Genomic DNA, 16,584 nt, shown 5'->3' with positions numbered 1-16,584 from the left:
CAACTGATAACAACCGGGTTACAACATACCGGCTCACAGGCCTCGTAGAATAGTTCACAACTAGGACCTTGAATCTTATGATCTATCTTCTACACACAGTCTAGCTACTTGATTCTCTGATTGATTCTCCTTTGTTACATTCTAATGCATAATTACAAATATATTTCGATCTAAAGGATCCAGCCAACCCAAAAGGGATCAAAATTTGAAGAACAAGACCTAACATGCAAAATAAATAAGGTCGGCCTCCACTAAGAGATTCCTCCAAAAAATCCAAAGGATGAAACATAGATCGCAAGAAAAGGTCGGCCACATGCCAAGGAACATCGGAATCAATGCCCAAGGCTCCACAAACTTTGGAATGGGTTCTGGTAGATCACCAAAATAGGTCCAAGCAACCGGTAACAAAGGAACAACCAGTAAGAGGAAACTGTCATGGAAACCGGTAGTGATATCTTGCCGGAAAATGATCCAAACGCGATGTGGTTTGGAAGAAAGAAAGACGATCAAGTCTTCAAGTAGAATCCAACTCCATAGGATCTGGTGAGCCAAAACTAGCACACAGAGAAAGGAAAATTGAAACTACAAACAGAAAACAAACAGAAAGGAAAATGTTTTTGGTTGATGCAAGATTGCTATGAACCGGAGATGGTCCTGCATCAGCCATCCGGGGTTATTGAAAAAGTGAGCCTCTCATTTTGTCGGGGTCAGAGGGAAACCAAGGTGGTTTACCTCTGCCTGATAAATCCAAGATGAATCTTCAATTGGTATGTCCTTCCACTTCACAAGATATTCCTTATACACACTACTCTGGGTACTACGCCCAATCCTACTATCCAAAATCTCTTCAATCTAATCTGGTTCCTTCCAAGGCAACTGTTTCTCCAAGTTTGCAACACTGTCCTCACTGAATTTTGGTTCATGGTACTCATGAAGATCTGCAATGTTGAATATAGGTGAAATAATTAGACTATCCAATAACTCCACATCATATGCATTTCCAGAAATGAACTTCCTCAAAATCCTGCAAGGTCCAAACTTCTTCATTTGCAACTTATTATAAGTTCCAACTGGGAATATCTCTTTTCTCAGATATACCATCACTTCATCACCAGCTTCAAATTCCTTATGTCTCTTCTTCTCATCTGCCTTCTCCTTATACTTGTTGTTTATGTCTTCCAAATGTTGCTTAACCTGAATATACAATGCTGCCATATGATCTGCAAAGTCTTATGTTTCTGAACTTCTTTGGTCTTCACTGCTAATGTCTCTCAATTTTGATATGCATCTTGGTAACAATCTCAAAAGGTGTTCTTCCAATACTTCTATTCGCTGAATTGTTGTAGGCAAACTCTTCTTGTGCAAGGTTTAAATCCCAACTTCTAGTTTTATCTCCCACTAAAAATATCAACAAGTTTCCCAACTCCGATTAACAACTTCTGTATGTCCATCAGTTTGTGGATGAAAAGTAGAACTTAACTTCAAATTTCTCTTCATCTTCTTCCAAAGCGTTCTCAAAACATAGCCAACAAACTTAGTGTCTCTGTCTGAAACTATGCTCTTAGGTAATCCATGCAATCTCACCACTTCCTTGAAAAATAGGTCTGCTACATGCAATGCATCTGATGTCTTCTTACAAGGTATGTCATGAGCCATCTTCAACAATTTATCCACTACCACAAATATAGAATCATTCCCTCTCGGTATCTTAGGCAATCAAAGTACAAAATCCATGCTTATATCCTTCCAAGGTCTTACCGGTACTGTCAAAGGTTTATACAATCCCACATTCTGACTACTACTCTTTGCAACTTGACAAACTCTACAACTCTACACATATATCTTAAAATCCTTATGAATCTGGGGCTAAAATTATTGCTCACTCACCAATGCTACTGTTTTGTCAATGCCAAAATGTCCAACTAGTCCTCCACTGTGTTTCTCCTTTATCAGATTCTCCCTCATAGAACTCTTAGGTATGCACAATTGAACTCCTCTGAATAACATCTCATCTTGAATGAAATAATCCAACCATTTGCTTATGTCTACCATAACCAGTTCTCTACATGCTTTCCAAGGTTCTCCAAAATCCGGGTCATCATCATACAAGGTTTTCAAATCTTCAAATCCTAATACTGTCACTCTCACCTCTATCAGCAAATTCCTTCTCCTACTCAATGCATCAACAACTTTGTTATATTTCCCACTTCTATGCTTTAACACAAAGGTGTGACTCTACAGGAATTCTACCCATCTCATATGTCTCTAATTCAACTTACTCTGACTGTTCAAATACTACAAAGCTTGACGATCTGTATACAACACAAACTCTTTAGGCAACAAGTAATGTCTTCACTTCTTCAAGGCTTGAACTATGGCATAAAACTCATGATCATACACTGAATATCTTCTCTAGGCATCATTCAATTTCTCACTGAAATAAGTTATTGCTCTTCCTTCTTGACTCAAGACTGCTCCTATTGTTGTTCCACTTGCATCACAATCCACTTGAAATACTTTATCGAAATCCGATAAAGCTAACATAGGTTGCTTAGTCACTTTCTGCTTCAATAATTTAAAACTTTTGTTTGCTTCGGTGGTCCTTTTGAATTCCTTCTGATCTCCTCTCATGGTCTCAGTCATAGGGTTACAAACTGAACTGAAATTTCTAGTAAACTTTCGATAAAAACTAGCCAATCTATGAAATGATCTTACCTCTCCAATGCTTTTCAGTGTAGGCCACTCAACTATTGCTTTCACTTTCTCAGGGTCCATCTTCAAACCATCCTCAGATATCACAAATCCCAAATAGACTAATTCATCATTCATGAAAGTACACTTCTTGATAATGATCAACAACTTCTCTTCTCTCAACCTCTACAAAACTTGTCTTAACTGCAACAAATGCTCCTCTCTTGTCTTACTGAAAATCAGAATGTCATCCAAATACACAATAACAAACTTACTTAAGAACTTCTTCAATACCTCATTCATCAGCCTCATGAAAGTACTTGGTGCATTACTCAATCCAAAAGGCATCACCAACCATTCATACAGTCCTTCATTTGTCTTAAATGTTGTCTTCCACTCATCACCTTCTTTGATCCTGATCTAATGATATCCACTCTTCAAATCTATCTTTGTAAAGTATTTTTCTCCACTCAAAAAGTCCATTATGTCATCCATCCTAGGAAAAGGAAACTGGTATTTCACTGTGATCTTGTTTATTGCTCTTGAATCGGTACACATTCTCCACTCTCCATTCTTCTTAGGTGCTAATATGGTTGGTATTGCACAAGGGCTCAGACTCTCCCTGATCAAACCTTTCTTCAACAACTCTTGCACTTGTCTATTCATGTCTTCATTCTTTGTCGGTGTCAACCAGTGTGCAGCTTTGTTAGGCAAACTAGCTCTAGGAACCGAGTCCATGCAATGACTAATACTTCTCACAGGTGGCAATCCATCAGGTACATTATCTGAAATGATGTCCTCATATTTTGTCAGTAAGTCTCTTATCTCTTCCAGGTGTTCTCCTTTCAATTCCGGTCTCTCACTCTTCTTAGGAATTAAGGCAAAGCACACATTCTAATGTCTCAGTCCATCCATGAATTTTCTTCCATCTACTAAACAAATTATAGCATTCGTACAAACTTCATTCTTCAAAGGTTCCTCCAAAGGCAACAAGGTTTTCTTCATCCCATTGGCTACAATAGTGTATGCATTCTTCCTCCCATCATGTACTGCCTGTCTATCAAACTACTAAGGTTTACCCAACAAAAGATGATAAATATCCATAGGCATAATATCACACAAGACTTCATCATGATAGTTCCTAATTTTCAATTTCACCAAACATTGTTCACTTACTAACAACTTATATTCATCCTAAATCCATGCTATCTGATAAGGCTTAGAGTGTTTCAATTTCTCCAATTTCAACTTGTTCACCATTTCTTCTAAAACAAGATTATGTGAACTAACACTATCAATAACACCTTTACAACACTTACCGGATACCTTACATCTGGTCTTGAATAAATTCTTCCTCTGCAAGGGCTCTTCATCTCCTCCGGTATGACACAAAGCTCTCCTCATCATCAATAGTTCTCCATCTTTCGATTTATTGTCTGATCCGGTGGGGTTTTCTTCCACCATTGTTTCTCTTCCAGTAGTTTATGTCTTCTTACACTCGAATGCACGATGTCCTTCTCCTCCACACTTAAAGTAGGTTCCTCTGAATGTCCTCTTGTCTTGTCTTCCAAAGTTGTCATTCTGGTAACCGTCCGGTTCTCTCCTCTGGTAGAAATTTCTATCATCCTTCCGATATGAATTACCTTATTTTCTCACTTCCTTTTCCTTACTTTGATCTGTACTGGTTCCTCTTCATCTTCCTCCGGTAAACCTTCCACCTCTACCTCTTTGTCTTTGTTCATGTCTTTTGTTCAACTTCTCTTATGACTTTAGGGCATATTGGTAAGCCTCTTCAACACTCTCCAATTTGATCATACTCAATTCATCTTGTATAGACATCCGCAATCCATTCAAATATCTTGAAACTTGTTTAACTTCATCATCAACATGTTTGGATCTAATATTCAACTTATAAAATGCTTCGATGTACTCCTTCACACTAGATTCCTTCTGTCTCAAATTCTGTAACTTCAGGAACAAATCCACTTGATAATTCGTCGACACAAACTTTTCTTTCAACTTAGAAATCATCTGATCCCATGTCTTAATCTTCTCTTTACCTCTTGTTTATCTATCCACTTGTAAATGCTCCCACCAAAGAGATGCATGACCTTTCAACCGGGTACAGACATAGTTCACCTTCCTCTCTTCTGCAGTGTTTTCAAAATCAAAATACTTCTCCATCTCCGAGATCCAATCCATCAATTTATCTGAATCTAACTTCCCATCATATTCCGGCGAGGTTAAATGAGGTTTAGTAGTCACCCTACTCAAAACCCTCAAAAACCCTTACTCATCTGGATCAACCGCCGGTAGGTTTGCTTGTTTTGTCAGGGCTTCTTCTCCTTCATCTTCACTTACATCTTCAATATGTCGGCCTCTTCTCTGGGATGTCTCCATAGCTTCAAACCAAGCTTTTATTCCTCACAACATCTCCATCATAGTAGGGTCTGCATTCCCACGCACTCCACCATTCCTAGCTCCTCTTCGTGCCATCGTTCATGCTAGTCCTCTGCAGCTGCAGGTCGGATCCGCAATCTGCCACCCTACAACAAAATTTCAGGACACGCAACCTCTGGAATGAAACTTCGCTCTGATACCACTTGAAGCAGTCACCGATGAGGAGGGACCTCAAAGAGATCAATCTAGACTAGTCAGCAAGAGTAAACACAACGGAAACACAAAGATATGATGGAGGCAATGTCGAACAAACTATTTTATTGCATGAAATTTGATTACATCCAAATGGTAACAACTAGGTTACAACATACTGACTCATAGGCCTGGTAGAATAGGTCACAACCGGGACCTTGAATCTTATGATCTATCTTCTACGCACAGTCTAGCTACTTGATTCTCTAATTGATTATCCTTTGTTACATTATAATGCATAATTACAAATATATATATATCAATCCAAAGGATCTAGTTGGCCCAAAAGGGATCAAAACCCGAAGAACAAGACCTAACTTGCAAAATAAACAAGGTCGGCCTCCGCTAAGAGATTCCTCTGGAAAATCCAAAGAATGAAACATAGATTGTGAGAAAAGGTCGGCCACACGCCAAGGAACATCAGAATCGATGCCCAAGGCTCCGTAAGCTTCGGAATGGGTTCCGGTAGATCACCAAAATAGGTCCAAGCAACTAGTAACAAAGGAACAACTGGCAATAGGAAATTGTCATGGAAACTGATAGTGATATCTTGTCAAAAAATGATCCAAATGTGATGTGGTCTAGAAACAATAAAGATGATCAAGTCTTCAAATAGAATCCAACTCCACAGGATCTGGTGAGCCAAAATCGAGACACATAGAAAGGAAAATTGAAACTGCAAACAGAAAACAAACAGAAAGGAAAATGTTTTTGGTTGATGCAACATTGCTATGAACTGGGGATGCTCCTGCATCACATTTTTATTTTATCTTCATCATACCTTACCACAAGGGCATCAAAAGTTGTCTGAGCATCTTCCTTAGTACTCTCATGAGTTTGTTTTCTTAATTGAATTCTACTTATGGCATAATGCATGGGCTGAACCTTATCAATGCTCGTGTCAGGAGGAGGCACCATGATCTCAATATATTTATTTTTGGATTTGTCCACCTTAACCCTTGAAATGGTCTTATCCTTCTTTGTAGTCTTTGGTTTAACAAGAACTAGCTGGCTGAAGCCAAAGTCGTCTGGGGAGATGGCTTATTTATTTCTCTTAAGAGTATTAAAAAGTAGTAAAGGTGGAAAGGAAGAATCATCTTAGGCACTTCAAACTAATGTTTGAGAAGGAGTTTCTTGTTTGTATATAGTAGTGGTTACAATAGGTGGGGTGGAAGTCAAAATAGTAGATGGAATCTTTGTGGTTGACACATTTGGCATGGGTCTGGTTTCTAACATGAACTTGTTAAAATCATCAACATTGTAGTAGATACTTCAAACAAATCTGGGAAAGAAGAAAACACATTTTCAATATTATCATATGAAGTGTCTAGAGTAGACTCACAAGTGGTAGAGGAAGGAATATTCTAGAAAACCACATTAGGGGAAACTGAAGTATATGAAATAGTAGACCTAAAAGGCACAAACTCAGAAGTAGAAACATATTGAGGTGTAGTAGTTCAAACAAGATCTAATACTTGAGGGATGGAGCCCTGTGTCTTTTTAGGTTGAAGACCTCTACAAGTTTCTGGAAATCTTTCCTCATCATGCTCGTCTTCATGTTGCTCATCAAGTAGATCTTCTTCCTCTAGTTGTTCTTCATCAACAGGTTCATCTTCCGAGTCTCCTTCTTCTTCATTCTCTTTTTCTTGTTGAGAACCTTGAGCTGAGGAGTCACCTTGACCCTTACAGTAAACTTATATTTGGGAGTATTCTATGAAGTAGCAGAATCTTGCCTATTCTTTGTTCTGAGCTCTGATTTCTTTCCAACGGGTCCAATAGTATCATCCTTTGATCCCGTAGTGAAAGGTTTTAATTGGATCCCTTTTTGTGCCAGTCAGATGTTTGCATTTGCAAGGATGTTTTGAAACCTAACTCTTATTGAAGTCACTTCCTTTTGAGACCATTGGATGAGTGAAAGTGGTGTGTCAGCGATCTTCTTGCACTCATATATAGGATCCAAAATATTTCCATAATCTTTTAGGCCTTCAGGAATAACCACTAGATTAAGGTTCTCTATCTTCTCCTAGGTAAGGAAACAGTAATCAAGTCTTCTAATATCTTCTTGTGTCCTACAATCTATCCATATGCCCTCTATGTGATGCACATGAGTATAGCTCTTTTTCAATCTATTTTTCATTCCTCTGTAATCAAAGTCTTTTCTAGACTTAAAACACTTCATTGTAACTCTTCTCATTTCTTCATCCATTGCCTTAGCTTTATAGATTAAGTTAATAGAATACCTTCCAATGGTTAATTAGAATTTGAAGCTATATTTATGAGAGCCTAATTGACGTTCATTAACTATAAACATTTTTATTTCTTTTCTTTTCTTAAGGGATAAACGCTTTTAACCCAGAGCTACGAACCGGTGGGACATGAACCTTGATGGCAAGAACAACAACACAACAACTTAACCATCACAACATGCCACTAGTGGCAGCTACAATCATTTGTTGAGCCAACTCCACAAGAGCAATTTTATTAGATGGATGCCTCAGAAGCATGAAAGGTTGATCATCAAAACATCCCACCCAAAGGTAGGTAAAGATAGGAAATTTTAAGAACATACACCCATATTTATTAACAAAATTCCAAGCCTCATTAGATACTCTCTTCTTTTGTAGATCTTTATTGAACATGCATATGTAATAATAGAAGAAAGCATCATTAACTCTCTTGAAATGGTGCAAGCTATTCTTTAGAACTTGTTGGGAGTAATACTCATGAACTGGAACCTATCCTTTATCTCCCTCTATAGATAGCCTTGGAAAATGCCTCATAGAAGCTGCAACGTACACCAAGTATGAAGTCATATAAAACTTTAAAGTGGTTGGTACCTTGGTGAGCTAATCACATAATGCATCACTTATCTATTTACCCCAAATATATTTTCCTTATTTTGCCTAATGATATGGATATATTGATACATCCATTCATGATATGTATCAAACATTGGAAGATCTTTCACTCTACTAAGAAGAGTGATAAAAAAATTCACTTCTTCTATGAAATCACTCTAGTGTATGGTCTCGGGCCATCCATAGGGCTTCACTTAGATAACCTGGGTTATATAATGTGCATTCATGGCATACTAAAGAATCCCCCTATTTTCAAAAAATATTGCCCTAAACTCCTTGTTTATCACCCCCTCCCAATACAAAACCTAAATTAAAAACCCCCTATTTTCACCAAATATTGTATTTTTTCATAGCCCGAATTAAAACCCTCCCTATCTTCACTAGATAGACAATATATTGTTTTCGACTTTTTGGATACTAAACCCCCCAATATGACTGCACGTGATATAATATTACCTAGATAGTGAAGCCCCCATGGGGCCATCTAGCAATAGTGGGCCTTGGATTTTTTAGCCAATTATCATTTATATTCCTTTGACACTAGTTTGAGTGATTATCATAATAAGCTTGGATTGTCTACATATCTATGTTAGCATATCTGTCTATACTTGGATACTTGAAAATAGTGTTGAAGAAATCTTCATCTAACTTGATGACCTTCTTATCATCTGCATCCTTTACACTCCTACTCTTAAGATCAAAACTATTAGCCACTGCAATTACAAATTTTGGATTATGTATAGACATGGGAAAAGACAAAACCAAATGAATATTGTTGTTAATGGTGACTCCATTCTATAAACTGTGGAGGCTCTTTGACTTGTTTCAGAAACTCCTCAAGATCCACATGACATATTTTAGTGTCTTTGACATTATTTGTGTTTGATGACATTGAAGAAGGCGGAAAGAATGGATGAAGATCCTTCTTTTTGAACTTCATGGTCCTCTTACTAGGAAACAACTCTGTCATCTGTCAGGAAGCTGAAACTGCAACATTTTTGGAACAAATCTTCCAAAGTTAGATGAAAAATCACCATCATGTTCTGAAAAAGAAGCCCATGAAAAACACTTCTTCAATTTGAGCAGCTTGCTTGAAGAAGATATTTGTAGTCATTCGATTCAAAAACCCAAATTTCACCTTGAAGATAAAATAATGCAAATTGAACTTATAATATAGATATATACTAAATACAAATTGGGCTTAAGTATGAAATGGTGTAGTTCGAGGTTATGACTCTAAAATACACTATTTTTATAAATGACCAACTAGGTGTAGTTTGAGGTTATACTCCAAACTACACATGGGGAAATGATTTGGGTGTGCTTTGGGGTTATAACCATTTGAAAGTTCAAAGATATTTTGATGTAGTTCAGAGTACACATAAAGAGGAAAACCAATGGTGTAAGTTCAAAGTTGTAACTCCAAACTACACCCATATGATAGGACTTTGGTAAAATGTGTAGTTCGAAGTTACAACTCCGAACTTACACTACAAGGGTGTTGCAAAAACAAAATATGTAGTTTGGACTTACAAGTTCGAACTACATTGGGAGGAAACCATTATGCGTAGTTTGGACTTGTAAACCCGAACTACATGTTCGACCATGGGAAATGTGATAAGTTACAATATGTGTGTTGTTTGGAATCACTAGTCCGAACAACACCAAAACTATTGACATACAAAGAAGAAAACACAAATAAAAAATACGATTTAACACGAAAATCATCTAAACCCTTAATGATAACGATATTATAAACTGAAACAACACAAAGGGCATAGATTTTGCATTTCTAAAAATGTAAATGAAAGTGAAGGAAAGAAGGAAAATGACTCACTTGCAAGCAATGTGCTGAAAAATCCAATTTGCAGGAGTTTGCAATCGAACGGTTAGGGCACACTTTACCGGGAGAGCACAAGAAGGAAAGCATGAAAAGATAAAATGAAATGCAAAAGGAGTAAATAAAAAAGAAAAGGAAATTGATTCGAACACAAACACTTAGCAATAAATGCAATTCATGCCAAGACATAAATATGTGTATTTCAGGGTGACAAACCTGAAATGCATGAACATGTGTATTTCGGGTTTGTAACCCCGAAATGCACAGTCATAAGATAGGTGCAAAATCTTTATCTATAGAATATTTAGAAAATGGGAAGGATATTTAGGGAACATATTTCTTTGGTGGTAATTTACTATTTTCTGAGTGCCATAATATTCTTTCTAGTATCTCCAAAGCCATGGGACCTCATCACTTCCCATTTGTGGAAATCTCTTTAACTAAATGCTCATCACTTCCCATTCGTGGAATGTTGATTTTCCTTTCTAGCTAACAGGGCCTTGTTTATAGTTTTATATAGGAGAAGGGTACCCATAGATATTATAGCTAATTTTGCGTAAATCAAGCATTTAAATTTTGCATCGGATTTTGACGATCTTTTTGTTTTCTTCATATGCAACTTAAGATCTTATAGCTATTGTTTCGCCTTATCGGTAGTTACAGTGAACATGAGAGGATTCATTATACGCACAAGGGTCAAAAAGCGTTCATTTTGAGGTGGTGTTTGTTATCCCGGATGTTAGTTTTGGTGAAAACATGGGATAACCCCTACAAATTTTGTCCAATTTGTAGCCCATGTGCTCTAAGCACATTGATTGAGGTAAATTTCCATTTTCCTCATTCGCATTTTGGTCCTTGAGAAATCCTCACACTTTGAGTTTTAAGTTGTCATTCTAAAAGATTGATAAAGTGTCTTTTTAGGAGTTAGTTTTTATTTTTATGACACTTTATCAATCTTTTAGAATGACAACTTAAAACTCAAAGTGTGAGGATTTCTCAAGGACCAAAATGCGAATGAGGAAAATGGAAATTTACCTCAATCAATGTGCTTAGAGCACATGGGCTACAAATAGGAATTATGTTTCATTGTGGGTATTGTCTAGAAAGAGTTATTCAAATTTGAGGTCTGCAATCTGAGGGAAAAAATAGTGAAAAGCCTAGATTTGGGGGTTAGCCTTTAAACTGTCATAGATTGTTCTCTTGAAGAATTTGTATGAGATCCAAAATATTTTTTGTTTAAGAAAAGTAGAAGTGGGAGCCCCTGTTTTTGTGCTGCACTGGCCACGCTTGGGTGTTGAATGGGCTTTGGTACTGGGACTCCTAAGCTGTATAGATTGCACCTGAAGGATTTGTATGAGGCCCGCAAATAGATTGCACTTGAAGGATTTGTATGAGGCCTGCAAATCTTTAATATTAAAAGATTGATAAAGTGTCATAAAAATAAAAACTAACTCCTAAAAAGACACTTTATCAATCTTTTAGAATGACAACTTAAAACTCAAAGTGTGAGGATTTCTCAAGGACCAAAATGCGAATGAGGAAAATGGAAATTTACCTCAATCAATGTGCTTAGAGCACATGGGCTACAAATTGGACAAAATTTGTAGGGGTTATCCCATGTTTTCACCAAAACTAACATCCGGGATAACAAACACCACCTCAAAATGAACGCTTTTTGACCCTTGTGCGTATAATGAATCCTCTCATGTTCACTGTAACTACCCATAAGGCGAAACAATAGCTATAAGATCTTAAGTTGCATATGAAGAAAACAAAAAGATCGTCAAAATCCGATGCAAAATTTAAATGCTTGATTTACGCAAAATTAGCTATAATATCTATGGGTACCCTTCTCCTATATAAAACTATAAACAAGGCCCTGTTAGCTAGAAAGGAAAATCAACATTCCACGAATGGGAAGTGATGAGCATTTAGTTAAAGAGATTTCCACAAATGGGAAGTGATGAGGTCCCATGGCTTTGGAGATACTAGAAAGAATATTATGGCACTCAGAAAATAGTAAATTACCACCAAAGAAATATGTTCCCTAAATATCCTTCCCATTTTCTAAATATTCTATACTTTTAGAAGTAATAGAATTTAGAGATCCAGCATTAACCAAGCTCACCCTTTTCAAAGGGGTCTAGAAATTGTGTTACCTCCCATCCAACGGATCAAAATATTACGTGGAAAGCTAATTATCCGGATCAACTTAGTGAGAATAAGTCAAATATTGTGAAACGTGTGCATTTGAAAGGTGGAGGAAAAAGCAGAGATGGTGGGCGTCCAAAAATGCCAACTTCTTCCGGTCTAACGGTAAAAATGTGCAAAACGGGTTCACCTCACAGTTAATAATAATAACAATAAAAAATAATAATAATCACCCCCACACAACGGTCACTTGCAACGGTTAGATTGATGCCGTTGGATCTTTGATCCGATGGCTACTGTGCTAATTCCATTGCAGTGTGACTGCTATGTTCCCTACAACTGCTCCGGACTTGTAGTCTCATGCTCTTCTTTCTTCTTCTTCTTCTTCTTACTTGAAAGCATCCGAGGAGAGCACAATATCTGCTGAGATTATAGAATCCTAGATTGAACAGGAAAAAATCAGATGGCAGCTGTAAAACAGGTGATTCAGTATTGAGGGAGCACTAAGAAGAGGATGACGTGGGAAGTTGGTGGTGTTTGGGATATGGATAATTCTGAAAGATGTGGAAATGTTGTTGCAGGATTTTTGCTCATGAACAATACTCAAAGCAGGACAAGGTTCAATTCATTTGTGCCTAGGTTTGTGTTGAGAATGCGCGCCACCTCCACCACCTACCATGGAGGATTCTGCTTCTGTTTCTGCTCTCAGGTGCGCTTCCACAGCATGTGAATGCACTGCCCCCTGACAGGTAAAGTACACAATACACTATTCTCTCTCTTGCTCTGCTAAACTAGCTGATACCGAATTCTGATCTCCATTGGGTGGTGCTTTTAGTTTTAACTGCTCAACTGTGCCAATTGCTACAAATCCTGCTTTTCACTAATTGGCTAGAGCTCCCTAATTCTCATTGCTGGAGTAAGTTTGTAAATTGTTATTATATGGGTTGCTAGGAATTCTGTTTCATTGTGGGTATTGTCTAGAAAGAGTTATTCAAATTTGAGGTCTGCAATCTGAGGGAAAAAATAGTGAAAAGCCTAGATTTGGGGGTTAGCCTTTACACTGTCATAGATTGTTCTCTTGAAGAATTTGTATGAGATCCAAAATATTTTTTGTTTAAGAAAAGTAGAAGTGGGAGCCCCTGTTTTTGTGCTGCACTGGCCACGCTTGGGTGTTGAATGGGCTTTGGTACTGGGACTCCTAAGCTGTATAGATTGCACCTGAAGGATTTGTATGAGGCCCGCAAATAGATTGCACCTGAAGGATTTGTATGAGGCCTGCAAATCTTTAATATTAAAAGACTAAAAGGGAAGCAAGGGAGCCCTGTTGGATTTGAACTCCAAAACTTTAAGCTGAGAAAGGAGGAGGAAGAAAAGAAAGTAGATAAAATGTTGGCAGGATGCACTGCATTGTTATCCCCAAGACACAGACTGAGAGGAACTACTGCTGCTTCTGCTACTGCTTCATGTCAGTTTCAGGGGCAGCAGCGGTCAGCTCCTGGTCTCCATTCCCAGCAAATCCAGTCCTGCCACTTTCCGCTGCAAGAGAAATTCTTCCCTTCACAGCAAGTTGCAAGCCCCACATCCCAGCATAATATAAGCTCACAGAAGGGGGTTACTGAGCTCCCATGTAGTAGTTATTCCAGGAATGAAGAGAGGGCTGCTTCTAGTAGAGAAGGTCAGAGGAGCCAGGTGAGTGATGTGGTCATGCAAAGGGAGAAGCTATCCATGGAAGAAACAGCTCCTTATTCCCAAAGAAGGCATGCTTACAAAGGGTCCTCTGGTAAGATGGCTCAAGCAGCATGTTGGATGGAGAGGCCACAAGCCAGGGTCATGGAAAGACAAAAGGAAATTACAGGAACACTAATGGCTAAAAATGCAGAAACCTTGTGGGAGAGCAGCAAGCGCAGAGAGAATTTGAAGAGGTTTTCTGAGCACAACACAGCAGACGACTGCTGTGAAGATCGAGCAAAGAGGCTAAGAGGTAGTCCATCTGAAGACTTGAACGGAAAATTCTGTGTCAGTCAGTTGGGTACCCATTGGTTTGGCGAAAATTGTGACAAGATTGACAGTGTGAGTGAAACTAGAGGTTCTTCAGGCTTGCCTGCAACTTTATTTAACTCTCCAGAACAAAAGAGTAATAATACCTATGAGCCTCGTTCAGTTCTAGATCTTGTCATTAGTCCTGGACTGAAACCCAGATCATTTTCTCCTGTTTCCAGTCAGCCTTTGCAGCAATTGTTGACAGTTACAGCAGACTATAGTCAGGGATTTACCATAGCAGATTTGCAAGACATTGAGAAGTCCAACAGTGGACTGACCCATTTGCATCAGCCTGAAGCACTTCCAAGGACATCCATTCCATCTCCATTCCCATTTTCGAGCAATGCTTGGGTTGAATCTATCATTTCAGACTTTGCAGGCAAGGGTCAAGCAGATGCCACTAATGGTGATCCCAACAAGACCAATTCAAGTTCATGCTCAGTGCCTCCAAATACTCTCAAGAATGATGATGGAAACTCTTCTGGAAATGACAGTGGCCATGAAGGTGCTCCCCACAATGAATTTCCAAATATTATGCAAATTCTTTCAGGTGGCGGCGCAATTGGCACAGAACAAACACACATGGAACAAGGGTTGGAACTTGTAAATTTATTGATTGCTTGTGCAGAGGCAGTTTCTTCTAAGAGCTTGCATTTGGTTAGTCATTTTATCTCCCGATTGGGAGAGCTTGCTTCTCCGGAGAGCAGTCCCATGCATAGAGTTGCAGCTTATTTCACAGAAGGTCTCATTCTCCGCTCAACCAAGCTTTGGCCTCATGTCTTCCATCCCATTGCTGTGGATCTTGATTTAAGTGATGATGATCTGATGACGGGCTTCCAGCTTATCAATCATATTAGCCCAATTCCTAAATTTTTCCATTACACATCAAATGAGATAATTTTGAAAGCATTTGAGGACAAAGACAGAGTTCACATTATAGATTTTGATATAAAGCAGGGTCTCCAGTGGCCAGCCCTTTTTCAGAGCTTGGCATCAAGGCCTAAGCCTCCAACCCATGTGAGAATTACAGGAATTGGAGAGTCCAAGGAGGACCTCCAGGATACAGGGGACAGGCTTGCAGGCTTTGCAGAAGCCTTAAATCTTCCTTTCGAATTTCACGCAGTTGTTGATAAATTGGAAGATGTGAGACTTTGGATGTTACATGTTAAGGACAACGAGACAGTCGCGGTAAATTGCTTATTGCAGCTGCATAAAACATTATATGGTAATGGGTCTGCCTTAAGGGATTTGCTTGGACTTATTCAGAGTACAAAGCCGGCCGTTGTAGCAATGGTTGAGCAAGAGGCAAGTCATAATGATGCCACGTTCGAAGGACGTTTCTTGAACTCACTGCAGTATTACTCAGCTATATTTGATTCAATTGATGCCAATCTTCCTCCAGACAGTCCTGCTAGGTTCAAGGTGGAGCAGTTTTATGCAAGAGAGATAAGGAACATCATAGCTTGTGAAGGGCCAGAGAGGATTGAAAGGCATGAAAAATTTGTGGTTTGGAAGCACATGATGGAGGAAGGAGGATTCACGCAGGTTCCTCTCAGAGATAGGGAAGTTTTTCAAGCCAGAATGCTGTTGGAGATGTTCTCCTGCAAGAGTTACAGACTGAAGCAACAAGATGGAGGACTTACACTTAGTTGGTTGGAACAGCCCCTTTTCACAGCTTCAGCATGGGAACCTCGCGGAATTGATGGTGCCAGCACCTCATCTCCTACATGATGGGCTTAATTTTTTTTTTCCCCTTATGTTCTTGTATTCATTACTTAGAAATTCTTTGTAGACACATATTTTTTCATTCTTTTGAGGGGATCTCATTTGCAGCTACAGTTTTCTGTATGCTGCTTTTATTGGTCTATCTCTGCAGGATACATCTGGATTATTTATTGTCAGGAGCTTACATCCAAGCTCTAGTTCCTATCTTGCATTATGCAATGGTAGTTGCGTCAAGCAGATTGTCCTGCAAGAAGCAGAGGAGCTGTGGCCGAAGTTCATTTATAAACCTTCTGCCACAAGTTCTTTCGTAATGCCTTGACCGTCTTATTCTTTCATTCTTTTCCCTCCTGTCTCCAAATTTTTGTTTATATATTCATTCATTCTTTGTAGTGTTAGGATGATGAGCTGCAATGAAGATAAGTTCTAGGTTTATTCCTTAATAGTTAAAATGTCCTAGTCTCCTTTTGGAGAAAAAAGTAGTCCATACTCTTCGTGTTGGTAAAATTCATATGTATTTTTTGTATTAGCATTGCTAGCTCCTATATCATTCTTTTGCCCTGCGAGGCTCTTAAATGTAATAATGTAATACCATATAAATATGTCAATTCATTTTGTAGTTTTTGGAAA

At 38.4% G+C, this 16,584-nt stretch overlaps 2 protein-coding genes across 2 annotated transcripts in view; both read left to right on the top strand.

The window, feature by feature from the left end:
- Nucleotides 1-12,548, top strand: part of LOC131069163 (uncharacterized) — a 27,578-nt gene extending 15,030 nt beyond the window's left edge. Inside the window, exon 3 of the mRNA XM_058004517.1 lies at nucleotides 12,509-12,548. Within this exon, the coding sequence (XP_057860500.1) occupies nucleotides 12,509-12,548 (40 nt within the window). The remainder of the gene's footprint in view (nucleotides 1-12,508) is intronic.
- On the top strand, nucleotides 12,492-16,584 carry LOC131069175 (scarecrow-like protein 28). Its single transcript, XM_058004536.2, has 2 exons — nucleotides 12,492-12,673; nucleotides 12,774-16,584. Exon 2 carries the CDS (start codon nucleotides 13,579-13,581, stop codon nucleotides 15,961-15,963), a length of 2,385 nt encoding a protein of 794 aa, XP_057860519.2. The 5' UTR covers nucleotides 12,492-12,673; nucleotides 12,774-13,578; the 3' UTR covers nucleotides 15,964-16,584.

The sequence above is a fragment of the Cryptomeria japonica genome, chromosome 5 (assembly GCF_030272615.1).
Source record: "Cryptomeria japonica chromosome 5, Sugi_1.0, whole genome shotgun sequence".
Taxonomy (NCBI): domain Eukaryota; kingdom Viridiplantae; phylum Streptophyta; class Pinopsida; order Cupressales; family Cupressaceae; genus Cryptomeria; species Cryptomeria japonica.
Note: the sequence above shows the minus strand (reverse complement) of the source record. Positions and strands in the feature narration are given on the sequence as shown.

Excerpts from the sequence above, each read along its gene's own strand:
- LOC131069175 (XM_058004536.2), top strand. The coding sequence starts at position 13,579 with ATGTTGGCAGGATGCACTGCATTGTTATCCCCAAGACACAGACTGAGA.